This window comes from Indicator indicator, chromosome 35 (assembly GCF_027791375.1).
Source record: "Indicator indicator isolate 239-I01 chromosome 35, UM_Iind_1.1, whole genome shotgun sequence".
NCBI lineage: Eukaryota > Metazoa > Chordata > Aves > Piciformes > Indicatoridae > Indicator > Indicator indicator.
Genome location: NC_072044.1, coordinates 6,009,752 through 6,034,882, shown reverse-complemented (window position 1 = coordinate 6,034,882; position 25,131 = coordinate 6,009,752). Strand labels below are relative to the sequence as shown.

Sequence of the window (25,131 nt, the reverse complement as noted above, 5' to 3'; positions counted from 1 at the left end):
ACCCTGCAGGCAGCCTTTGCCCACCTTGCTCTGGCTTTTCGCTGTGACATGTTCACCCTGCAGCAAAGGGTGCAGGTGGAGAAACGGGCACGGGACACAGCAGAGGAAAATATCCAGGAGGAGCTGGGCCAGTGTTGTGCTGCCCTGGAGGTAGGTGGGCACCAGGGCAGTGTGATGGCATCTGCTGGCAACTCAAAATCCCACCTCTCACAGCTCCATCCTCTCCTTCCACAGAGATTGGGCCCATTCTGCACTGACACGGGCTGCAAGGAGATGCTGGAGCAGCTACAGCACAGCCTGACTGTGCTGGCAGCTGCTGTTGACCGGGCAACCAGTGCTGCAGAGAAGCTGGGGGCTGTACATCAGGTCTGTGCCTCTCTTGGGAGACCCCCACCAGGGCTGGGAGGGCTGGAGGGTGCTGCAGCTGGGCTTGGGGATCCAGTGCTGGTATTGACCTCATGTTTGCATGTACCAGGCTGCAAGGGATCTGCCTGCTCTTGCAGGCAGGGCATGCATTTGCACCCCCCGGCTGGAGGAACTGTGAGATACGTAGTGAGGGGCTGGTAGGGGGCTAGCTCCTTTGGGACTGGGAGGTGTGGGGCCTGATCTCCCATCCTGCCTGGCTGCAGGAGGCCCGGATGAGCCGAGCAACAGAGGTGATACTCCAGCACGTGGAGAACCTGAAACGACACCACATGCGTGAGCACACAGAGCTGGAGGAGATGAAGCGCCTGATCCAGCAGAACTCCCGCAACCGGCAGCTGGCAGAGACCCAGGGTGAGGTGGACTCTGCACCAGGGTTGAGATTCATTCCCAGCATCCCCCAGAGGGTCAGTGTACGGAGCCATGGAGCTGGTGGATTGTGTGAGCTCAGGGTTGGGGGTGGGTGACAGCTGGGACAGCTGGGGCTGATGATGACAAATGTGTGGGGCCAGTGTAACAGCAGATGCAGTGTGGGAGCAGCTGCTGGAGGCTGCAGAGCCATTGTCCCACAGCCCAGCTGGGAATGTGGGGCAGGGGGGCAAGGGGCACACAAAGGACACTGTCCCTGGATGCCGATCCTTACACACCACATTGCTGTGCATGCAAATGAGGTCCCCCTGGCCCCCTGGGGCACCCTGGTAACTTGTACCAAGCACGGAGCACATGGGCAGGACAGCTTTCAATGGGAGGGAGGTTTGCAACTGTCTGTGCATCAGACCCCTCTGAATTTGGGGCGTGACATAAAGCAGCTTCATTTTGCCTCCAGATGACGTGGAGCCACGGCTGAGGCCTCACCCTCTGATACGAACTTTCCAGCAGGTAACTGGTCTCAGTTCAGTGGCCCTGGAGTACCCTTCTCCCTATGCCCTGCTGCTCTTCCTCACCCAGTGGTCCCCACACTCCTGCAAGTCCCTGGGCAATGCCACTCCTGCCAGCTGCTTGCTGCAGGCAAGATCTTCTAGAAATGCCAGGGAGGAGGCAAAATGTAGGGATAGCCTCAGAGGGCTGTGGGGAGACAGGGTGCCCAGGGCTAGGGGTTGCTTGTCCAGGAGTTCTCAGGCAGGTCCCTCTGCATTGCAGGGTCATAGCACCAGAGCTGCAGGCTTGGCTGTTCTCTAGCACCAGCTTGAATTCAGCACTGATTCCCCAACAGCTCAAGAGGTAGGGGAGTGCTCGGGGAGGGGGTTAGGGAGCCCTACCAGCACAGCTTGAAACAGTAAGGACAAGTGCAAACCTCTTGGCTTTGACCCCCCCTCATCTCACCAGCTCTCCAGCTTTCCTCCTTAGCTCCAGGGCTGGTGGGAGGCTGGCAGTGTCCCTTCTCCTTCGTGTCCCTTGCCATGCTGGGGAGGCAATGAGATCAGAAGGGACGGGAAACAGAGGGAGGCAGCTGGCATGGTGCTTACCCTGAGCTCCTCCATTGCAGGGGTCTGCCCGCCGCAGAGTCAGCATTGCTGTCATCCCCAAGCAGCTCTTGGTAAGGACATGGGCAGGGGGGCTTGACAGGAGCTGTGCCCCACTGTCAGACATGTCACCAAGCTCTGTGCTACTGGGGGTCTGAGTCCCCACTCATGCTTCCACCTTCGGTGCCCAGCCAGGTGCCAGCCCAGAGAGCCAAGCAGCCCCAGCTGGTGAGCTGGAGAGGGCCCAGTACCAGCACAGCACCCAGAGGTAACCATGCTGGGTGGCAAAGGCCATGGCACCAGCTGCTGCTGGCCCATGGAACACAGCACCTAATCCTTGCCCTCCACAGGAGCGAGCTGGAGCCGCAGGGCCAGGGCAGCACTGTGACTGAGGAGCTGGCAGCAGAGGCAGACATCAGAGGTTCAAGTGCAGAGGTCAAGGAGCCAGAGCAGCTTGAGTTGATGTGAGCACCACCCTGTGTGTGCCCAGCATCCCCCCCCACAGCTGGTGGACTCTCTGTGGTCCCATATTGGCCAGCACATGGGAAATGTCCTGGGGGATTTGTTGATGGATGCAGGGATGTTGCTTGGCTGCCCCGGCTCTGCCCTGCTGTGCCTCAATTTCCCCAGTGCATTGCAGTCACCTGAGCCCTCCTCAGGCCTGTTTCATTTGGGTTTGCAAAAGAGCCAGTGAAGTTTGGGATGGAGTCAAACTCCTTCTTCATCCCCATCTGGGGTGGAGATGGGATTTGCTCTCCCTGCCTGGAGGACAAGTGTCCCTGGTCACCTTCTCTCCAGGTCCAAGGGGTCTCCAGTGGAGCTCTGCCGGCCATGGTTGTTCGTCCCACAGCACTATTGGGTTTTCTTCTGGCTGCTTCTCCTGAGCATCACCTTCCTTCTCATCATCCGCATCCTGGAGCTGCAGCGGCTGCAGCCTGTAGTACCACCCAAAGCTTAGCCAGAGTGGGGAGCGGGAGGTGGCTGGGAGGTGTCCCCTCTCCCTCACTGCTCCTGCCCCACTGTGAAACACCAAAACGCTAGAATAATAAAATTGGAGGAAAACCAGCATAATTAAGCAGAGGGACACATGCTGTGCTCAGACCTAAGGTTTGGTTGGCACTTCCTATCTGGTCCGAGGGGCTCAGGGAGCTGCAGGAGCCCTCACTGATGCTGGGAGTTTGCCTGTACTCTTGGCTGGGGTCAGAGACCAGGCTACCCATGGCCAGTAGGTTTGCATCAAAGCTGTATCCCACTGTGCTGGCCAGGTGCCCTCCACCATGGCACCTCTTTGGCTCCTGCTGTAATTGAAGATCTAAGGCTCCTTTGCTGCTGCTCCGGGCACGAAGCTGGGGCTGGAAGGTGCGGGTCAGCGCTCAGACTTCCCCACGGTACCTCGGAGGGCTCACAGAGGGAGCTATATCCGTCCGCTCCGGCGTCTGGGAAAATCGCCTGGTCTGCCGCGCCCGTCCCGTTTCCGCGTCCGCCCCAGCCTCTCGCAGCCCCAAAATGCGGGAGGGCTCCCCCGTGCCCGTACCTGGCAGCTTTGCATGAGGCTGGTGGACTCAAAACACCCCGACTGAGCTGTGGTGCTGGGTTCTTGGTAGGGCGTTCTGCACCAGGACACCCAGGAAGAGGCCTGAGGGGGCTGTGGGAAGGAGCGATGGGAGGTGCTGGGCTGCCCAGCCCCGCTCACTGCGGCCAGGGGTGACTCACGTGCGGCCGCCGACTGAACCCCCGCCCCTTGTGTCCCTGAGTCACCGCGGCCCCAGCTCCGTAACAGATTGTCCCCGTGTGTTACCGGCCCTCGAGCCCCTTCGCCGTGACGCCCACCCCAGCATGTGGTCAGCGACCACCAGCATCCCGAGGACATCACCAATAGAAAACCCGGCCAGGAGCGATCTGCGGTAACTCCTGCGGCTCCATCCTCTGCCCCAAGGTATCTTCACCCCACTGGGGTCATTCCCGCCTGGAAGCAGCATCCCAAAAGTTTCCAGGAGAGCTGTGGTGGTCTGGGACAGAGGTCAGGGATCAGGGCTGGCATCGAGCAGGTCCCTTCATGCCTACAGCTCCCTTCTGGCCCCTATTTCTGGCTGGGGGAAAAGAAGTGGCCAGAGCCGGGGCGGAAAGCGAAGTGATTTGGTTTCATCATCCGAAATCTTTTTAGTTTGCTTTACATAAAGGCTAGTTTCTCACCCCAAAATTCAAAGCAACTCACCTGGGGTCGCGCCGTGCAACCTCCCGGCGTGGAGGGCAGGCCAGGGCTGTTACAGGTCAGGGTGGGGCGGGGAGTTGGGGGCGGGGGGGGGGGGCGTTCAGCCTCCATTAGGAAAAAAAAAAAAAAAACAACACAATTGCAGCACCATTTGCAGCGGCAGAAAGCAGGAACAACCACCCTCTACTCCACCGCCTTCCAGCAGCCAGGACGCCTGGATTCTCCTGGCCTTGGGGGATGGGATGGGATGGGAGGGGACAGAGGGGCGGGGAGGGAGGGAAGCGCCAGTCCGCAGCTGCTTGCGAAGCCGAAGCGCGTTTCCTGCCCATCCTCGCCCTTCGAGCAGCCTTGGGCCCCTCCCTACTCCCCGGGCTCTGCCTCAGTTTCTCCCTCCGAAAGGCTCTGGAAGTGAGTGGGGGGGTGGGCACAGGCAGAGCATCCCTGGGGAGGTAGGGGGTTGAGGACTCTGCTGCTCTCCCCCCCCATCCCCATGTCCCCATCCCTCACTAGGATGTGGGCACGGGAGGGGATAGCATCTCTCTGGCCAGTCCGCTCCGGGCTGTGCAAGGTGGGAATGGAGGTGGGAGTGTTGCCAAATCTGAGGGGTAATGTCGGGCTGCTGGGGAAGAGAGGGGAGGTGTGTGCGTTCAGCCCTGCTGTGTCCTGCGTGTCCCCGGGTTGCCGAGCAGGGATGCTCGGTGGCAGGGTGGCAGCTCCCTCCCCTGAGCCTCTCCTGGCAGGCAGCGGGGTCCCCCCATTCCGTCCTTGCTGTTTTTCCCCTCCAGCCTCCTGGCTGTGCTCCCCCTTGGCCAAAGGCAAAAAAGAGCAACACCCACTCCTCCTGGACTCCATTCCCAGTACCACCAGTGCTCCCAGTGCCGAGTGAGAGGGTAGGAAAAACATTGCTAAGTGCTTTTCCCCCATCCTGACTACTCCACCCGGTTCATGGGGACAGATGCTCCATGGACCCCCTCCAGGGAGTGAGCCCTAGATGGTGGTTTGGGTCTGTGCCCCCATCCTGGGGCTGAGAGTAGGGGACACATTCCGCAGCCCCTGTGCCTCGGGTGAATGAAGTTCTCAGTACATTTGAGTAACTGGACTTGGGGCTCAGCACCATACCCCAAGATGTGTCTCAGACCACAGAGAGAAGCAGGAGGAGGAAGGGGATGTGGGGTGTGAAGCCTGGCTGGAAGCAGACTAGCCCTCAAAATTCTGCTGCCAGAGGCACCTCTCACCATGGGGCTGGTGCTGGGCAAGGGGGCAAAGCTGAACAGCCAGAATAGGGGAGGCAGATTTGCTCCCTTTCCTAAGTTTTGTCTCAGCCCAGGGCTCCCTGGGACATGGGTGAGCTGTGGTCTGTGGATCCCCTGCAAAGGGTAACTCCAGAGTTTCCCCAGGTGCCCACTTCTGCTGGCAGCAGCTGCAGCATCCTGTGTCTCCAAGGGGGGATTTTGCCATGTGGTTTCCATGGCAGGGGGTTATGCATTCTTGAACCAGAATCACTTCCACCGCCACAGCCCTGCAGCTGCCGGTCTCTGCCCTTGCCATTTCCCTCTTCTTACCCCTGTTCGCCACAGGTCCATGCTGGCCACTTGCTAAGGAATCTCAGCTGGGTTGTGCCCATGCACCCCCATTCCCAGCTCAAACCAGAAGAACTAACAGGGGTTCTTCCCCTCCTTCCAAGGATCAAAACCCAGCCAAATTAAGGCAGGTTTCCATGGCATCAGCCAGGGCAATATCCCCATGTAGTCCCGCACCTGAGATGCTTCTTCTGAGCACAGCAATGGTGGCGAGAGCAATTGCAGCCCCAGCACCAGTTCCACTCAGCCCAAGGTTGAAAGCAGGGTCTTTGGCCAAGCTTTTGAGTGGCCACAAGAAAACCTCTATCCTCCCCAACAGCCTTGGGGCCATCCCAGAATTTGCTGGAGGAATTTTTTGGGATCCAGTCTGTCTCAGCAGCCCGGCCCAGGGGGCTCCAAGCTGGAACCAAACCCGGAGCAGCCTAGTCCATGCTGGGAGCCAGTGCAGAGATGAGGAAAGATGCTCATCTGAAAGGGGATCTGCTGCTGCTGGAAATCCTCCCAGTTTTCATTAGCTCTGTGTCCTTTCCCACTCCATTGCCACGTGCCTGGAAGACAGTGAGCTCACCAGCAGCCCAGCACCACCAGGGTGGTTCCCCTCACCATCTCCCAAGGGGTTGCTCCTCTCCATTCAGGGATAGGGGGGAGACCCTGACCTGCAAAGAGCGATGGGATATCCTTGCTCCAGGGATGCTCTACATGTACCAGTCCCTGGTAATATCCCCATAGGCTGCATGTCTGCAGCCACCCCAATCAGAACCATCATGAGCTGAGTCAGAGCTTGCTACAACACCCCCCCCCCCACCTCTTCCCTCTGACTTCCAGGAGCAGTTTTAAGGGAAGAAGGGCAAAAGGCATTCATGGGGAGAGCAGAGTTGGAGGCAGCCTCCTGTGCTGGCACTGGCCTATGGGGGCCGAAAGTTGTTTATCTGCACCAAACTTTCAGGAGCTGAGTATCCTGGGGGGTTCTGTCTTTGTGTGCAGTTGCTGGGGGTGATTTAAGAGTACCAGAGTGGACGCAGCGTGCTGGCATGAGTAGCACTTCCATAAGAGACTTGGTGAAACACAAGGCTTGTTGTTCTGCCCCCTCAGAGCTGCCCTGCCAAAGCTTTCCCAGGCACCATGCTCCTCCTGGCATTGTGTCTGGTGGGAATTGAGGCCTTGAGATGTTTTGGGTTTTTTTCAGAGCCAGGTGCTGGTGATGCTGGAGTGGTGCTCCCAAGCCAGGCAGCTGCCTTCACCCCATTCCCATGGGGCTGCTATGTGGTAGCCTGGAAGGCAGTGGTGCAGTAACATGAGCTCCTGGGGGAAAACCCCTTGTGCCCAGGCAGCATGGGACACTGGAGCCTGACCAGCCTATGGTAGAGAAGGGTGGGTGGCCGATGACATGCCTGCACACTTGGATGAAGTTTGCAGCTCTGCCTCAGTTTCTCCAGGCTCATCCTGTTCTGCTGACAGAGCTAGAAGGCTGGTATACCATTTGGGCCAAGGGCAGAAATCTGTCCCCAGGCCTTGCAGCCCTGCCATGAATGCAATGCTTGTGTCCTCTGTTTCCATGCTGCTGCCTTGGGGACCAGTGAGTGCCAGCTCCTGCTCTGGTCCCCAGATGGATATTTTAATCCTTGTGTCTGCCCAGGAAAGAAGAAGTTAAAATGATGGCATTTCCTGGCTGTGGTGCTAGGGAGGAAAGGTGACCTACAGGAATGCTTTTGCATCCTCCATGGCTCCAGCTGACCTTGCAAAGTGCCTGCGGCATTAGGAAACTGCTGGAGCAAGACTGAACTTGAAACCCTGCTAGAATTTAGCCTTTTCAGCCCAAATTTAATCCCAGGTTTAAACAGCTCCTTTCCCACACCCCACTGAGAGCAGCTTGGCTCAGACATGGCATCCTTCCCCCTCTGGTGTCCTGCTGCTGGGCTGGAGCTGGCTGACACCTTCAGGGTGCCATCACATGCCCACTGGTAATGCCAAGCAGTGAGAGGGCAAAGAGTAATGGTTCAAAGGTAGCAGCGCTCCAGTTTCCTGACTCTTTTACCACCAGTTCCTCCCTGGCAGTGCCACATCTCCACCACCTGCTTTGCTGGGCTGGGGGAGGCTTTCCCAGTCTCGGGCTTTGGTGACAATGGCTGGAAAGGGCAAAGCTTTGTGCTTAGCTGGCAAGATAGAGGGTGGCAGGGACAGTGCTGGGGGGACAGATGCAAGGAGTGCTGATCCTCTGGGAAATGTCAGGGGTTAGCAGGGTTTGGGGGGGGGGTGTGCTGCTCCCCTCCTGCTGTGTGTTCCTTGGCACAGTGGGGCTGTTTGTACAATGGTTTGGCTTTGTTTGGTTTCCCCAGATGGGCTTCCTCTGTGCCAATCTGCTTCCGCCCATGCTGGGGGTGGTAGAGGCAGAAGTGGTGCTGGGGAAAGTCTCTCAGGTCCAACTGCAAAAGCCAGGCTGGTGGGATGGGTCCAGTTCTGGTCCCTCCTGCCCCAGGGGCAGATCCTACTGGTTTCTGGGGCAACTGTGGTTTGTCCCTGCAGCTGGGCCCCCTTGCCCCATCCCTCCCACAGTGAGGCTGAGGGTGAAGAAGAAGGAAGTGTCACCTCGCTCTGCTCTCACTTCTGCAGGTACACAAGCTATAGAAGAAGCTGCTTGCTGCTACCGCAGCCTTCCCCGTCCCCTCCCCTGACGTCACTGCAGCAGGGTGACACCGTGGCTTGCTGGGTGCAGCACCCCAGGAAGGCTCCACCAGCTGCTGCTGCTGGGAAGGGTCCCCATTTTGGCAGCACCCCCACCCAGCGAGGCCCCTGGCTGGGAAACCTTGCACCAAGACACCAGGTCTGGTATTGGTGGGTTTGAGGGTGGGGTCCAGAAGGGTCCCCCTCCCTGCTTATCTCTATGGTCCTTTTCCAGGCTGCTGGGTGAAGCAGGATGAATGTGCCAGCTGACGAGCCAGGCAACCCGGCCCATGCCACCTTTGAGAGGTTCCTGCATGCTGGGGAGTGCCAGGAGGTGCTGGGCTGCTTTACGAAGCTATGCCAGCAGCTGGGGCTGCAGGGCAGTGGGCTGCAGCTCTACCACGGCCTCAAGGCTGCCCTCAACTACTGGAATGCCAAGGCCCTGTGGAGCAAGCTGGATAAGAAAGCTGATCACAAGGACTATGACCAGGGCACAGCCTGTGCCAACACCAAGGTACCATGGGCACGAAGTGTGGGGTTTGGGTCCTTCTGTGCCCTGTGTCCTTGTTCTTGGAGTGAGAGTATCCCTTGGTCCCCACCCCAGGAGGATGCAGGATATGCCAGGTGGGAAGCTGATGGGGTTTAATGGGACAAGGTGTTAATTACTGCCAATCCCCTCCTCATGGTGTGATGCCGCCTTGGTGTCCCTCACCAGTGGTGTCTTTCATCCTTCTGGCTACTCTTTGCTGGGGACATCCCGTGGTGGGCTGTGAAGGGGCAGAGGGAACTGCTGTGCCCTTTCTGAGGGACAGGAGCATGTTGGCTTAACTTGTCCCCACTGAGAGGAAGTTAGGATGTCCCCATGGGGCTGAGGGACGCTATTTCTGTCCCCGTATCCCAGAGCTTTTGTCCCCACTACTGGTGCCCCCCCTGTCCCCCAACCCCTGTGCAGGAGATCAAACCCAAATCCTGGTTTTGAGCCTGTTGCTGGTGAAGCCTCCCCGTTTCTGGGCTGTGGCAGGCAGCAGATGTGCAGCTTATCTGACCGAGCGCTTTAATTGCTGCCATGGCCCTGTGCAGAGGCAAGGTTCAGGCAGCCAGGGAGGGGGCAACACCCCACAGGGCTCCACTTCACAAGGAGAAGCAGAGCTTGAACCCTGGGGAAATGGGGAAGAGTGGTAAGGGCCAGATCCTGACCCAGGGGAGCTCCCACTGCCCACGGTGGTGCTGAGCTCCACGGGGATTTACCTCAACGTTTGCTCTCAGGTGCCTGTCCCCTTCATGCCACCCATCCTCTTCATGCCTCCCATTCCCTTTGCAGTGCCTGGTGGTGGGGGCTGGTCCCTGCGGGCTGCGGGTGGCCATCGAGCTGGCACTGTTGGGTGCCCGCGTGGTGCTGCTGGAGAAGCGCAGCTCCTTCTCCCGCAACAATGTCCTGCACCTCTGGCCCTTCACCATCCACGACCTGCGGGCACTGGGCGCCAAGAAGTTCTATGGACGCTTCTGCACTGGCACACTGGACCACATCAGTGAGCTTTCTGGGGGCAGGAGGGAGCAAGCTCTGAACCCCTAAGGTGCCCCCACTGTGGGGAGCCTAGGGACTGCAGGGTGCAGTCCTGAGTGCTCCCCTCTACCCCCACAGGTATCCGGCAGCTCCAGCTGATCCTATTGAAAGTGGCTCTGCTGCTGGGCGTGGAGGTGCACATCAATGTGAGGTTCAGTGGCCTCGTGCCCCCCTCAGGCACGGTGGGTGGACAAGGTAAGGTACCAACACGGGGGAGTGGCATCCCCAGGGACAAGGACAGGTCCCTGCCGGTGGCTGCTCTGCTCTCCCCATCCTGAAGCAGGTCGCAGCTGAGCCCCAGCATGCTGGTGAGTGTCCCTGTCCCCGCAGGCGGCTGGAGGGCTGTGCTGCAGCCCAGCTCCTCTTCCCTCAGCCACTATGAGTTCGATGTCCTCATCTCAGCTGGCGGTGGCAAATTTGTCCCTGAAGGTGACAGCAGCAGGTTCCTGCACCCCTGGGACTGGTATTGGGAGGGTTGGTGGGGGCTCACATCTGTCCCATCCCACAGGGTTCAAGAGGAAGGAGACGAGGGGCAAGCTGGCCATTGGCATCACCACCAACTTCATCAACCACCACAGCCGGGCTGAGGTGGAGGTGGCTGAGATCAGTGGCGTGGCCAGAATCTACAACCAGAGCTTCTTCCAAAACCTCTACAACAGAACAGGTCAGTGGGCCTGGCCTGGGGGTGCTGATACTCCCTGTCCCCACCTGGTGCAACTGAAGGCACTGCTGTGTGACCCCCCCACATGCCCTGTGTGATGGGATACATGTCCCTGCATGGTACCCCACTGTAGGGGACATCTCAGGGCTGAGCACAGTGTGTGGGCTCCCTGTGGCCCTGACTCAGCTCAGGCCCTTCCCCCTCACCAGGCATTGACCTGGAAAACATCGTCTACTACAAGGATGACACTCACTACTTCGTCATGACGGCCAAGAAGCAGAGCCTCCTTAAGAAGGGCGTCATCCTCCAGGTGAGGAGGGCAGGATCCAGCTCTGGGATCCTTTGGCAACAGGATGGGATGCAAATCATGCGTGCATGACCATGCACCCCTGGGATAGTGAGGCTTCAGCAGCTGTGGCCTGTTCAGGGGAAAAATCTTTCAGGGAGACTCAGCCCCAAGGCCAGTGGGGTGGCTTCACCCCAGAGCCGACTACCTCTAGGCTGAGGGGCAACCACCAGCTCCTGCATCCCAGCCAGCTTTCCCCGATCCCTGCAGGATAAAGTGGACATTGAGAGCCTTCTTGCCCCTGAGAACGTCAACCATGATGCCCTCCTCAGCTATGCCAAAGAAGCTGCCAACTTCGCCACCAACTACTGCCTGCCCATGCTGGAGTTTGCCCTCAACCACCGGGCGCTGCCAGACGTCGACATGTTTGACTTCACCTGCATGATGCGCTCGGAGAATGCGGCACTGGTGCGGGAGCACAACGGAGCCCGTCTGCTCCTTGGGCTGGTGGGCGACTGCTTGGTGGAGGTGAGGGTCCCCCTTGCAGCATCTCTGTGGGCCTCAGTTTCCCCTCTCTTTGCAAGGTGTGTTGGTTGCCTACTATAGAGCTTCTCACTCCAACTGTCTGGTGCACCCCATCCCTGGGCATAGACTCCCCAAGGCCCAGCAGTGGCATGTTTTGGGGAGGTTATAGAATCAGAGTCAGAAACCAGCTTGGGTGGGAAGGGACCTTCAAAGGTCATCTAGTCCAATCCCCTGCAGTCACCAGGGACATCTGGAACTACAGTTTAGAGCCCTAAAAACCTGACCTGGAATGGTACCAGGGATTGGGGCATCTCCCATTTCCCTGGGCCACCTGGGACAGGGTCTTACAACCCTCAGCATAAAACATTTCTGCCTTCTCTCCAGCCTGAATCTGCCTCTTTTAGTTCAAACCCTCACCCCTTGTCCTGTCACAACTGGCCCTGCTCAAAAGTCTGTCCCCAGCTTTCTTACCATACTCAGGTCTCCCTCGAGTCTTCTTTTCTCCAGGCTGAACAACCCCAACTCTCTCAGCCTGGCCTCATAGCTGAGGACAGGTCCCTGCCGGTGGCCTCACTGGAGATCGGGGGTGGGTTCAGGGTAGGGCAGCAGCCCAGCTCCTCCCCAGACACAGCCGTACCAGCCAGGCAGCACACAGCCACCCATCCTCTCCTCTCCCTGTGCAGCCTGCTGCCGCTCCCTGCTTTCATCCCCAGCCAAGCCCAGCAGCTCCTAGTTTCCTCCCAGCCATCCACACGACTCTAACTCCACTTCTCTCTGCTTTTCCCCTCACAGCCCTTCTGGCCACTGGGCACTGGTGTGGCCAGGGGCTTCCTTGCTGCCTTCGATGCGGCGTGGATGGTGCGGCGCTGGGCAGCTGGGACACCCCCCCTGGAGGTGCTGGCTGAGAGGTAGGTGTCCCCATTCCACTGGGCCAGTCCTGGACTGGGCAAGGTTGGTGACACTGAGCCCAGTCCTGTCCTTCCAGGGAGAGCATCTATCAGCACCTCTCGCAGACCTCCCCAGACAACACCAACAAGAACATCAGCCAGTACAGCATTGACCCGGCCACACGCTACCCCAACATCAACCTGCAGGCCATCAAAGCCAGCCAGGTACCCAGACCATGGGGCAGCCGCCCAGCCCAGCCTCCCTGGCAGTCAGGCTGAGATCAATTTACACAGTCCCCTGACCCCAGAGGGTGTGAGGCTGAAACTGTTGGTCCCCTGGACATTGTTGTGGATTTTGGATCTGGGGAGGTCTTGAAGGGTTTCTGAGAGTCCCTGTGTGGTGCTACTGGCTCTGTGAAGGTGGTGACCTGCCACTGGCATGTCCCCATTGGCAGGTCCGGGACCTCTACCTTGTGGGCATGGTGGAGGTGGACCACAAGAGGAAAAGTGACAACCAGCTCACCACTGGTAGGAGCAGCCAGCCCTGTGCTGGTCCCCCCAGCACCAGAACCCCCAATTCCTCCTGGCCGCAGCAGCTCCTGCCCTGATTTTCCTCCCCATCCTATTTTTCTTGAGCCCTGGCTGGTGTCCAGCTGGCCGCCACACTCCTCCCAGCAGCAGTTGTGTTTCCGTCCCAGTGGCACCATTGGTTTCTGTTCCCTCTGCCCATGGCTCTATGGGGACACAGCCCCCTGCCCCCAGCTGCCTTTGCAGGGGTGGGGTTTGTCCCCCTTCTGGCCTGCAGTGGTGCTCAGCTGTAAAGTCATGACAGATGCTTTAGCAATGTTTATTGAGCCTGTGGTGGGAGGTGGTTGCATGGTGGGCTCTTGCATCACTCCCTGGGGACCCTTCCCCACTATAATACTGATAATGGAGGTGGGGGGCAGTGGGGTGAGGGGGTATCCCCTGCCTCTTTGGGATGGGGACACATGTTGCTTCCCCAGTGGTCTCTGGAGATGCCTATGAAGAGCTGCTGAGCTGGTGCCAGGCCAGCACAGCCGGGTACCGTGGTGTGGCTGTCACCAACTTCACCACCTCCTGGACCAGTGGCTTGGCCCTCTGTGCCCTCATCCATCACTTCCACCCCAACCTGGTGTGAGTGCCTGGGACCCCTCCACTCTGGGACCCCCTACCCTGCAGATCCCACCCTGACAGCACCTGTCCCCTCTCAGGGACTTTGACTCTATAGACCCCCGGGATCCCATCCAGATCCACCAGATGATGCTGGACAAGGCAGAGCAGGAGCTGGGCATCCAGCCTGTCCTCTCCAGCACAGAGATGGCTGCCATGGCAGAGCCCAACCGCCTGGGGCTCATCACCTACCTCAGCCAGTTTTATGAAGCTTTCAAGACCTCTTCAGGTGTGAGATTTTGGGGGGTGCTTATCCTATCCTGTGCCCCACTGGGGCTGGCTGGATGCTCCCTGCTTGTTAGGGCAGGTCCCACCAACATGGCTGTGTGCCCTCTGTGCAGAGGAGGAGGAGGTCAGTCAGAAGCCACTGACTCCCCGTGGCACACGAGGGGCCATCCTCTTCCTCAGCAAGCTCCAGAAGAGCCGGAACCTGACACACAAACGTACACAGGTGAAGGACCCCCACCCAGACACTTATGACTGTAAGCCAGAACTGTAGTCCCCTCCCTATCCTAAATACCCTCTTTGCATTCACAGGACAATGCCCAGAAGGATGGTGAGACCAAGAGGATCTGCAGGGACACCAAGGTGGGTCCTGCCCTGGGCACTTCAAGGGATGCTCTGTTGGGGTGCAGCTGAACCAGGGAGAGAGCAGGGGGCTGACCCTGCTCTTGGCTTGCTTGTTAGGTGGATGTGGGGCTGGATGGAGACACTCCAGATGCTGCCCACAAGCTGCTGCAACCCACCATGATGCACCCAGGGCAGGTCGGTCTTTGTGTTGCCCTGGAGTGGGGGACCCAGCTCCTGGCTGGTGGGGGGGGGCACTGGGGACCGGTGAGACCGAGTCAAGGGCTGGGAACAGGGCTGTGCAAGAGAACACCCACAGGTTGCCAGCTCCTCCCTGCCTGCTTCCTGACCCAACTGGTTTTCCGGAGCCAGGACTTGCCGCTCCCTCGCCGGTGCCAACAAACCCAAGCACCCAAACCCACCTCTGCAAAGCACCCTCTGAACGCCCTGGGCTGCCAGTAGAGCCCCGGGGCAGTGTGGGTGCCAGCACCCTGGTGTCACTCCAACCTGCCCTGTCCCCACTGCAGCCGCCAGCCCACAGGCACAGCAGTGACGCCTGCTGCTTCTGCGGCCTCCACGTCTACATCCTGGAGCGAGCCAGTGCCGAGGGACACTTCTTCCACCGCGGCTGCTTCCAGTGCCAGTGCTGCAGAGCCACCCTGCGTGTGGGCGACTACAGCTTCGACGAGCAGCACGGTGAGCGGGCGTTGGAGAGGGGGCTGCTCAGGGGCAGGGCTTCTCTGCCTTGCAGTTACATGGCTTTGGACACCCCTCTCCACCTCCAGGTCATTTTTACTGCTCGCTTCACTACCCCACTCCACCCAGCATGGACCTGCCCCACGATGAGCCCCTGGTGCTGCCCAGTGGGGTAAGTCACTGTAAATCCCCATAGGTGGTGCAGGAAAGGCATCATCATGGAATTGTGGAATGGTTTGTCTGGGAAGAGACCTTTCAAGCTCATCCAGTCTGACCCTCTGTGATCAGCAAGCACATCTGCAACTAGAGCAGGCTGCTCAGAGCCCCAAACAACCTGACCCTGGGACAGGGTCTCACCACCCTCAGTGTAAAAAATTTCCTTATGGAGGGGGATGGTCAGGCATGGCCCTGTGCTGCATCACCCTCTGCTGCTGACTCTACCTTAGGATGCCACTGCCACTGACCTGCCCTTGGATGCTGGGAGCCCATGTGTGTCCCCCAAGGAGGGGATACCCAGTCCCGTGCAGCCCATGACAGCAGACCCACAGCTGGGGAGAGAGCCTGGAACAGCAGAAGATGCAGAGGATGCTGGTGACATGAAGGAGCAAGAAGTTACTGTTGACATGGTGGAGCAGGAGGATGCAGGTGATAGGGAGGAGCAAGAAGATGCTGGTGCCAAGGAAGAGCAGGATGCTGATGTCATGGAGAAGCAGGAGCTGCTGGCACAGCCCAGGGGAGACACAAGGGAGAAGGAGGATCTCAGATTGGAGCCCCAAGGGGTGGTGGAGGAGCCTGAGGAGAGTGGAGGCAGGAGGAAGATAGTCCTCACACCACTGGAGAAATTCAAGCTGTCCACACTGAACCTCACCAGTGAAGCAGAGCCTGAGCCACCACTGAAGCCAGCTCGTCTGCGGCTCCAAGCACTGCCTGAGGCTGTCCCTGTCCTGTGCAGGGGACAAGATGCCTGGGGGGAGGAGGAGGACATAGCCGTGGAAGGAGGTAGGTGGCTACAAGCTGGAGTCTCTGATTGGGCAGGGCTCTGTGTACTTCTGCTATCCTGCTGTGCCCGATGTTTTGCTTATGAGGCACTGACCCATAATGGCTCTTCTCTGGGGCAGCTTTGGAGGAGAGTGACAGTGAGGAAGAGGAGGAGGACACAGTCCTTGGCACCGTGACACAGTCGGTGAGCGCTTTCCCTGAGCGGTGGTGGCCCCACCTTGGGCAGTGCCTGGGGCTCTTGCCAGCACCTCCTCTCAGAGAGGCATTGGGTCTGGCTCTGCTGTGGCTGCCCGGGCAGGAGGTGCCTGGCACAGGGATTGACCTTGTGTCTGTGCCTCAGTTTCTGAACCTTGGGCCAGAGGGGAAGCCAACCATGCCGGAGTGCACCCTCACCTGCCGGGCCCGGGATGCCCAGACCAAGCGCTTCCGCCAAGCCCAGGTAGCTCCATAGGGGAGAGTTGGGTCCCCAGCCCAGGGCCAACCCCTGTCCCCTCCATCTGCTGCTGGTGGCCAGGTGCCAGGAGGTGCCAGCACACGGACAAGCACTGCCCTTCCCTCACAGGCCATCCAAAGGCGGCTGGAAGAGATCGAGGTGACATTTCGGGAGCTGGAGCAACAGGGCATCAAGCTAGAGAAGTTACTCCGGGATGAGGGAGGTAAGGCCATGGTGGACCACGACTCCCATGACCAGGTGATCTGCACCCCACTCATGCCCCTGCTGCCCCACAGGCACCCCGGAAAAGCAGAAGACACAGTGGATGAACCAACTGCTGTACCTGGTCCAGAAGAAGAACAACCTGCTGTCTGAGGAGTCGGACCTTATGATTGTGTAAGACGCTTGGGCGGGGATGCTCCCTGGTCAGTGTCGGGACTCAACTCACCCCAGTCACCCCAAGCCCAGCACCCAGCACCCCCTTTCCCTCCCTGCAGGGTGCAGGAGCTGAAGTTGGAGGAGGAGCAGTGGCAGCTTGACCAGAAGCTCCGGTATTATGAGAGCAAGGAGGGTGAGTGCTGTGTGGGTGTGCATCTGCCTGTGTGGGTCCCTCTGCACACCAGTGGGGGAGCAGGATGAGAGCTTGTGGGCCATGCAGCCCCACTCCAGCCCCCTGCTTCCGCAGAATCCCTGAAGACATCCGAGGATCGCATGGCTGCTCAGGAGACCCTGGCACAGCTGCTGGAGGTGGTGAGGAAGCGTGACGCCCTCATCCTCAGGCAGGAAGAGAAGCGGCTCAGCGAGCTGCAGGCCTGAGCCACATGGCCCCAGAACCTCCCTGCAGGGGCACAAACCATTTCCCCTGCCCTGGCATCACCCTGAGCTGCCTCTGAAGGTGGGGATGCCTGAGCCATCTGCAGGCAGCTGCTGTGGTGAATCCAGGCCCCAGCTTGCCAAAGCCTGCCAGGGAGGGTCTGGACCTGCTGGTGGGGACCCCTGTGGAGAGACACCTTGGAACCACCCCAGCTTTGGGGTGCAGAGAGACTGTCCCCCAGGACTGGCTGGATTGCCTTTTCCTTGTGCTTGCTTGAAAACAAGATTTGCAGGGGGCTACAAAACATGGGGTTGTGGCAGCTCTGCCCAGGGTTTGCTGCAGGAGGAAGTCCTACAGGGTCTCCCCCAGCCCTGGAAATCCCTCAGCCATCACCTCTTTGAAGGCTTTGTCCATCAGAGCCCCTCATGCTTGAGCTGCATGGATGGATGCTTCAGGACAGGCTCCAGCAGGAGCAGTGGCTCCATCATTACCTGTCCAGCCCCATGCATCAAAGGGCTTTGCTCACAGCAGCAAGGATGTGACCACAGCCACCACTGTGCAGGTCACAGTGGAGATGCCAAATACAGAGCATCAGGAGTGGCCCCTGCAAGCCACCCCAGGACATCCCACCCATCATCCTAACTCACGACCCCTAGCCCAACCGTGGACATCTATCCCAGCCAGGGCTGATGACATCACTTTGCATTGCTGCTTTTGAGTGCCACAACTATGCTGTCCCTGGCCACTGCAGGAAACCAGAGTCAGAAAATTCTGTGAAGTCCCAAGAGCAGGAAAGGGGCTTTTTGTCCAGCAGGCTATTGTGTCCAGGTCTGGCTCTGTGTGACACCAAGGACAAGGGATGCTGGAGTTGTACCAGCCTGCTGCAACACCTCCCGCCATCCGCCTTTGAATAAAGCCTTCCTGACCCACACCAAGGGTACAAATGCCACCTTTATTTTCTACCCAAATCAAACCTGGTTACTGGAGCAGTCATCAGCTTTCACCAGGAGCTCCCAAGGCCACCATGAGCAAGGGGAGGCTGAGCCTCTTGAGCCTCCCAGCCATGCTGGTGGGTGCCTCCAGGTAGAAATAGTGTATTTAAAACCCCAGCAATTAAAAGCTGCCTCTGCGGTGGTTTCCATGGGGGACAAACTGCCAAATTTGCCCCTGAAATCTTAATTCCACCCAGAGAGGCAGCTGCTGTCTCTGCAGTACAGAGCTGGCCACAGTGCTGCTTGCCTAAAACCAGAAGTCACCTAGAAAAAGGGACTAAAAAGGACCAGGATGGGGCTAGATGGGAACATCATGGGACACACATGAGGGAACATGGGACACCCAGAGGCCCAGATCAGCTGTCTTGGGGATGCTCCTGTAGTGCCCGCAGTGCCATCTGCATCTGCTCCTCAGTGCCCAGCAGCATCTTCACCTCCATGGTGTGGAAGAGGTGCAGACCGGTGGCAAAGAGGAGAATGCCAATGGCAGTGAAGGCCAGCAGGGAGAAGGAGAGCTTGGGGAAGGGCTGTTCAGTGCCCAGCCCCATCAGTGTGCCCAGTGCAGCTGTTGCCTGCACCAGCAGCAGCAGCAGGGCCAGCACAGCCATCCTGCCAGTGGAGTATCGCTGCCGCTGCGCTGCTCGCAGCCCCACGCCCACCTCTGTCCGTGCCTCTGTCACCACGTCTGCTATCATTGGCTCTGCAGGGAACAGGGGTTGCTCAGCAAGGGAGCACCTCCCTTGCACCCACTTTTCACCCCCTTGGTGCCCTTTATTAACCGCATCCCTACCACTCTGCCCTGTCCATTCACCCTTCCACAAGCAGCCCCCCCAAGAGATGCCCCAAATAAGGGGAAACACCCCCCAAAACTCCCTCCAACTCCATCAGTCCATCCACCAGCCCCCGCAGCACAAGGGGTACCCTAGAAGCACCCCCCAACCTTACCAGCTGTGCCAAGGGTGTCACCTGCATCCTGTCCCTGCCTCTTGATGTGCAGCGTTGCCATCACGGCTTCATGGTCTGAGAAGGGGATGTCCATGCCTGGGGCTGTCCCTGTGGTGGTCTTCAGCTCTTTGCACTTCACTACAAAGCTGGAGATGGCCTGGGTGAGGGGACAGCAGGGGGTCATGCTGGTGCTCACCCCACCCCCCCACCACAGCCAATGGGCTAAGGGTGGCCCCAGTACCTTGTAGAGGATGTAGTCAATGCGGATGCCTAGCGGGAAGGGCAGCAGCTCTGCCTTGTCAGTGAAGCGGTTCTTGGGGATGAGGGTGCAGCCATCCTCACAGCCCTGAGACCGAAGCCCTGGGTGGGTGGAGGGCTCTTGTGGTGCCCTGGGACCTCCCTCACCTCCTGATGCTCACCACAAAGTGCATGGCCTCAGCAAAGGCATCCCGCAGCCCTGTCCACCCACACAGCAGCCGGATGCCCACATCTTCAGGGTGCATGTTCAGGTCCCCTCCCAGCAGCACCACGTCCGCCGCCTTTGAGGTGTGTCTGTGGGCACAGGGATGGCTAAATCCCTACCCACCCTGCCCCATGTCAGACTGGGGCAACTGGGACTTCCACCAGTGCTCTCCAGCCTTACTCCTGGCTGGGATTGGTGCAACTGGGAGCTGTCTGTGGCGCAAGCCTCAGAGGTAGGTAGGGATGACTGCACACACCATGGAGACCCCATGGGACCCTCAGGGCAGCTCACCGTATGAACTGGGCCAGCTCCCAGGCCTGCACCAGGCGGTGGGGCAGGTAGGCATCCTTCTCCCGGCAGTACTCGGCATGTAGCTGGTGATAAAAGGGGTCACAGGGGCTGTTACCTTCCCTGCCACGCCAGTACCTGCCCCGCTCCTAGGCTCCCTGCAAACACACTCAGTCCCTGTAGACAGTCCCTTTTGGCTCTGGCTGACCACTCTCCTTCATCTCACCTATGCTGTGGACAGCATGTGATGCTCACCCCACAGCACAGCCAAGTTGTGGGTCCCTGTCCACCAGTTCCCTCCAGAGCAATATCTCATTAAATCAGTACAGTCCCAGAAGAGATGGTGCAGAGCAGTGGGTAAAGCAAGGGGACAGTGAAGGAGAGACACAGCCACTTGTCCCCCTCCTCATCCCCATGTCAGATCCTTCTGCAGGGCACTCACATGGGTGATGTAGATGTTGAAGAGGATCCCAGAGATCTTCATGACGACAAGGCCAACAGACTTGCCGCAGAACCAGTCCCCATGCTGGAGCTGCCAGAAGGGAAGGGAGCAGGTTGGGGCTGATGAGGCTGCCTGAGAGCAAGCACCACGGTGCCAGATGCCCCCCACCCCACTCACCATGTAAGGGTACCCGTTCAGGGAGTACTGGTAGAGGAGAGTGTCCAGGATGGGGAACCTGGAGAAGATGCAGAGGCCACTGCCTATCACCCCACTGTGGGAGAGGAAAAGGACAGTGAGGAACCATGGTGCCTCCCACCTCTGCCTCCCCTCAGCATCGAGCCATTGGGGCTCCCCCCAGTGCCTGGGCACCCCTGTGCTATCATAAGCATGCTGCTTTTGAGGCATGGAGTCTCCAATGGGGACAGAAGTGACCTAGAGCACCCACACTGATCTCTCCACAGGGCAAACACTGAGGACATGGCACAGACCTGCCACCACCCCATGCACAGCCCCAGGAGGAGCTGCCCCAGCCCCTCTCACCTGCGGAAGTAATGGGAGAAGGGGTAGCAGCCTCCCAGCTTCGCCTTCAAGTTGCTGTAGTCCTGCTCGCTCCACACCTGGAGAATAGTGGAAGGGGCTGAGAATGGGCATGTTCATCTCAAAATCCAAGAATTCCATTATGCTGGGGCTAGAAGGAACATCTGGAGATCACCCAGTCCAAGCCCCCTGCTCCAGCAGGGCACCCACAGCAGCTCACCCAGGATCACAATGGCCAGGTGAGGTTGGAAGCTCTCCAGAGAAGGATACTCCACAATCTCTCTGGGCAGCCTGCACCAGGGCTCTACAGCTTCACACCAAAGAATTTTCTCCTCCTGTTCAGATGGAACCTCTTGGGTTCCATTTTGTGCCCACCAGTCCTTGTCCTGTCACTGGGCACCATTGACAAGAGTCTGGCCCCAGCCTCTTTAACTCTTGCTGAGCATTGATCAGATCCCTTCTCAGGCTGCTCTTCTCCAGGTTCAACAGCCCCAGGGCTCTCAGTCTTTGCTCCTCACAGAGATGCTCCATGCCCCTCAGCAGCTTTCCAGCCTCCACTGGACTTCTGTCCAGTAGTTCCCTGTCTCTCTCAAACTGGGGAGCTGAGAACTGGACCCAGGACTCCAGCTCTGGCCCAACTAGACAGAGCAGAGCAGTAAGAGAGCCTCCCTCAACCTGTGGGCCACACTCTTCTTCATGCCCCTCAGGACACCTTTGGCCTTGGCCACAATGGCACATTGCTGGCTCATGTTGAACTATCCCCCAGCACTCTCAGGTTCTTTTCCATGGAGCTGCCTCCCAGCAGGTCCCCCCTCACCTGTAATGCTGCAGGGGGCTGTTCCTTCCCAGGTGCAGGACCCTACACTTGTCCTTGTAGAACTTCATGAAGTTCCTCTCCCCCAGCTCTCCAGCCTGGCCAGGTCCCATAGGCTGAGAGCAGACACACTCAGCTCATGGGCTACCCTCACCTCCTGGAGAAGCACCAGGTCGAAGTCCTCCTGGCGCAGCGTGTCCCCGATGAGCTCCACACGCTCCTGCCGCCGCTTGCTCAGGTAGCGGATGCCCCTGCCAAGAGGTCACAGAGTGATGGGGGCTAAAGGGACTCAGTGGGGCACACCAGGACCCAAAATGGGGGAGAGAGGGCTCCAGTACTGGTATGGGTAGGATGCTGACTGAGGCAGACAGAAGAGAAGGAGGAAAGGGCCATATAGTGACAGCTTTTCCTCCCTGCAGAATTAAGGCAGCTCACCACTGGCTGGTGTGTGAGTGGGTGCCCCTGCCTTGGGGAGCACAGAGGGGATGTGAGACACTGTTTGGCCAAACGCCTCATGACCCTTTGGGGCTGGCAGGGCATCATGACCTTGAAACAAAGGGGACACAAAGGTGACCCCAAAGTGGGACCTCTCTCCCAGTGCACATGTCCCAGTCCCACAGCCCAGCGTAGCCCCAGTGAACTTTGGACTCACCAGCAGTTGAGGTCAAAGACACGGAGCTGCAGGGGGGGATCTCCCTTCATTGCTGGCTGGGGGACAATGGCAGACAGAGGTGGGTCCTGTGGGGAGCAGGTGGAGGTGACAGTCCCAGGGAGCAGAGCTGGGGAGCTAGGCTGCTGTGGGCATGGAGCTGGGTCGAGGCAAAGGCTGTGAAGGAGGAGCACTTGGGTTGCTCCAGTGTTGCCCACGCCCCATCCCCGTTCTCCTCCTCCGTCACCCATAAGGCCCACCCTGAACCCCAGCTTGCTACCAGACAGGGACCCATGTGCCCGAGCCAGGTGGATGACCCCTCCATCCCACAGATGGGGACACTGGTGGGCCAGGAATGAGGTATGGGGCTCGAAGCCTTTGTCTTCCTGCCTCTTGCTCCTGGTGGAGTTTACACACCCAGGTTCAAAGCAGCACTGCAAGGGGTGGGCGTGGGCCACTGTCCCATCTGGGGAGCCCACAGATCCTTCTGACTTCTGAGGAACCCAAAACCCGGGAGAACCCAGCACAGCTCCTAAAGCAGCTCCAGTTTGTGGGGCAACTCTGCCAGCCCTGATTCTCCCACATCTCCCTCCGGGGAAAATGGGCACAATCACTGCCCATTTTAGAGCCAAAATAAGCAAACCCAGGGCTCTAGGATGCTGGGGAGCAGCAGTGGGGAACAGGCAGCAGGTGTAGTGGAGTACAACCAGATGGGCGCAGTCAGTCGGGTACAGGCAGTTGGGCAGAGTCAGATGGGAAAGGCAGATGGGTACAATCATTGGAGTACAAGCAGTAAACTACAGGCAGTAGAGTACCGGCAGCAGGGTACAGGGAGAGTAGTGCAGGCAGCCAAGTACAGGCAGCTGGGTGCAATGAGTGGGGTACAGGCAGAAGGATACAGGCAGCCAGCCACTGCCCGTCCCACGGGATTACCAAGAGGCTCATCCCGTCCCTGCCCCGTGCCAATATCGGGGTCTCCTCCAGGAGCTGAGTCCCCTCGGGGTCACTTTTCCAGCCCCACCCTCCTCTCAGCTCCTTACAGGACCGGGCGTTCAGCGGAACCGGGACCGGAGCAAGGAGCAACAGGCGGAACTGAAAGCCGGAAACGGGAGGTGGGAGAAGAGCAGAGCAACAGGTGGGATCGGGACCGGGACAGGGACCCGGAACTGAGAGGAGCGCGGGGGGGAGCGGGGGGAGCGCGGAGCAAACCTGGGACAGCTGGGAACTTCTCCGAGCAGCTGGACTACGAATCCCGACAGGCAGCGTTGGGGCGGAGCGGGGACGGGAACGGGAAGGGGAAGTGGAAGGGGAACGGGAAACGCCCGAGAGGCGGGGCGGTGCTGGGCGTGGATGGAGGCGGAAGGCGGTGAGGTGCTGGAGAGCGGTGGGGGCTGCCCCGCTCTGCACCGCCGCGGAGTAACTGGCAGCGGCTGCACGGGCAGGTCCCGACGTGTCCTGAGGGGCCTGCGCGCTCCTGCTCAGAGTCACAAGCTGGTTTGATTGGGAAGGGACCTGTAAAGCCCATCCCGTGCAAGCCCCTGCAGCCAGCAGGGACATCTGCAGATAGAGCCCTAAAACCAGCCTGACCGGCAATGGTGCCAGGGATAGGGCATCTCCCACCTTTCTGGGCAACCTGGGACAGGGTCTCACCACTCTCAGTGTGAATCTCCTTCTTTTAGTTAAAGATATCACCCCCTGTCCTGTCACAACAGGCTGTGCTCAAAAGTCTGTCCCCAGCTTTCTTCTTGGCCCTGTTAAGCACTGAAGGGCAAACAGAAGGTCTCCCTGGAGCCTTCTCCACACTGAACAAACCCAACTCTCCTCACACTGCCCTCACAGCAGCAGGCTTCCAGCCCACCCAGCATTGCTACAGTCTTCTCTGGCCACACTCTGAAACGTCCAGACCTCTTGAGTTCAACCATCAGCCTCAGACAACCATGGCCACCAAGCCATGTCCCCAAGCACCATATCCACACGTTTGTTGAACACATCCAAGAATGGTGACTCAACCAGCTCCCTGGGCAACCTCTTTCAATGCCTGACCACCCAGCATCACCCATACATGGGGATTTTGCAGCCCTCAGAGTCTTGGATGTCAGAGAAATCCACATCAAATAAAGAACAGGAACTTCAGAACCACTTGAGCCAACCCATGAACAAATAATTTTAATGTTTGTTTTGTGGGTTTTTTTCAGCAGACTGTAGTTTTCTTGGAGCTCCACAGTCTCCTCTCTTCAAAGTTGGACAGATACAGTAAACAACAAATATATGATACAACCCATCACAGCTGGATTAAAAAAAATACACAAAAAATATAATACATAAAAAACCCTGGATTTTTAACATTGTGGACTGACACAGCTCTAAAAATGGTGATTGTAACCCTGGAAAGCTTTACAAAGTCTTTAAAAAAATAAAACAGTACTTCATGTGAAATTCATAAATACACCAGAGGAGAACAGAGGGGCTGAGGGAAGGATGGGGGAAGGGGGGTTGAGAAAGTGTGGCTGGCCAGCGTCATGGGGGCACCAGGCAGGATGTGCACGGGGTGCAGGTGGGCACCCCAGGCTTGGTGCAGGTGGGATGCAGGGATGTAGGGAAGGATGGAGACATAAACCAGTCCAGTTACCAAAGAGCTTTGTCCACCAGTTGGGCTGAGAGCAGGGCAGGCTGTGTTTTATGGCAAGGAAGGTTGGAGTTTTCATTCCCGGAGTTTTCATTCCCAGAGTTTTAGGTCAGTGAGTGAAATGGAAGAAAGGAAAAGAACCACGAAGGGAAAAACCATGCTACATATGAGAACTCAGCCAGGCGGCTCCCGCACAGCCCTGCCATGGGACATCAGTGCCTTCCCTGGGATTTTCTCTCTCTTTTTCCCCTGCTCTCTGTCCAGCCCCACCACCAAGCCCAGGAGTGGGTCCCACAGGGATGGGTGGCTTCTCCCAGCAGCAACAGGTTAAAATCCCATGCCTCATGGGACATGTAGCATGGTGATGGCAAGGCCCTTTCCTGCACTCTGGGACTGTTCCTGCTCCTCACCTG

The 25,131-nt window shown here is 58.5% G+C and overlaps 2 protein-coding genes across 2 annotated transcripts; one reads left to right on the top strand and one right to left on the bottom strand.

Annotated features, from left to right (window-relative positions):
• Positions 1-8,592: 8,592 nt before the first annotated feature.
• On the top strand, positions 8,593-16,964 carry MICAL1 (microtubule associated monooxygenase, calponin and LIM domain containing 1). The gene is made up of 25 exons (XM_054395969.1): positions 8,593-8,853; positions 9,661-9,868; positions 9,982-10,089; positions 10,234-10,332; positions 10,412-10,567; positions 10,774-10,874; positions 11,121-11,378; positions 12,168-12,283; positions 12,361-12,487; positions 12,718-12,790; positions 13,267-13,417; positions 13,495-13,684; positions 13,800-13,904; positions 13,991-14,041; positions 14,141-14,218; positions 14,548-14,716; positions 14,806-14,888; positions 15,163-15,327; positions 15,433-15,715; positions 15,835-15,887; positions 16,014-16,154; positions 16,278-16,371; positions 16,445-16,544; positions 16,646-16,719; positions 16,834-16,964. The coding sequence occupies exons 1-25, from the start codon at positions 8,593-8,595 to the stop codon at positions 16,962-16,964; spliced, it is 3,375 nt and encodes a 1,124-aa protein (XP_054251944.1).
• Positions 16,965-18,152: 1,188 nt separating this feature from the next.
• SMPD2 (sphingomyelin phosphodiesterase 2) lies at positions 18,153-22,145 on the bottom strand. Its single transcript, XM_054395976.1, has 10 exons — positions 22,096-22,145; positions 21,598-21,694; positions 20,633-20,709; positions 20,270-20,363; positions 20,093-20,182; positions 19,654-19,736; positions 19,319-19,451; positions 19,141-19,245; positions 18,900-19,056; positions 18,153-18,654 (listed from the first exon to the last, which is right to left on the bottom strand). The coding sequence occupies exons 1-10, from the start codon at positions 22,143-22,145 to the stop codon at positions 18,311-18,313; spliced, it is 1,230 nt and encodes a 409-aa protein (XP_054251951.1). The 3' UTR covers positions 18,153-18,310.
• Between the last annotated feature and the right edge of the window lie 2,986 nt (positions 22,146-25,131).

Bases quoted from the DNA above. Each gene is read 5' to 3' on its own strand.
- MICAL1 (XM_054395969.1), top strand. From the start codon at position 8,593: ATGAATGTGCCAGCTGACGAGCCAGGCAACCCGGCCCATGCCACCTTT. The intron at 10,875-11,120 runs GTGAGGAGGGCA...CGATCCCTGCAG, and splicing joins AGAAGGGCGTCATCCTCCAG to GATAAAGTGGACATTGAGAG. The intron at 14,889-15,162 runs GTAAGTCACTGT...ACTCTACCTTAG, and splicing joins CCCTGGTGCTGCCCAGTGGG to GATGCCACTGCCACTGACCT.
- SMPD2 (XM_054395976.1), bottom strand. From the start codon at position 22,145: ATGAAGGGAGATCCCCCCCTGCAGCTCCGTGTCTTTGACCTCAACTGC. The intron at 20,710-21,597 runs GTGAGGGTAGCC...ACTATTCTCCAG, and splicing joins ACCTGGTGCTTCTCCAGGAG to GTGTGGAGCGAGCAGGACTA. The intron at 20,364-20,632 runs GTGAGAGGGGCT...CCTCTCCCACAG, and splicing joins TTCTCCCATTACTTCCGCAG to TGGGGTGATAGGCAGTGGCC.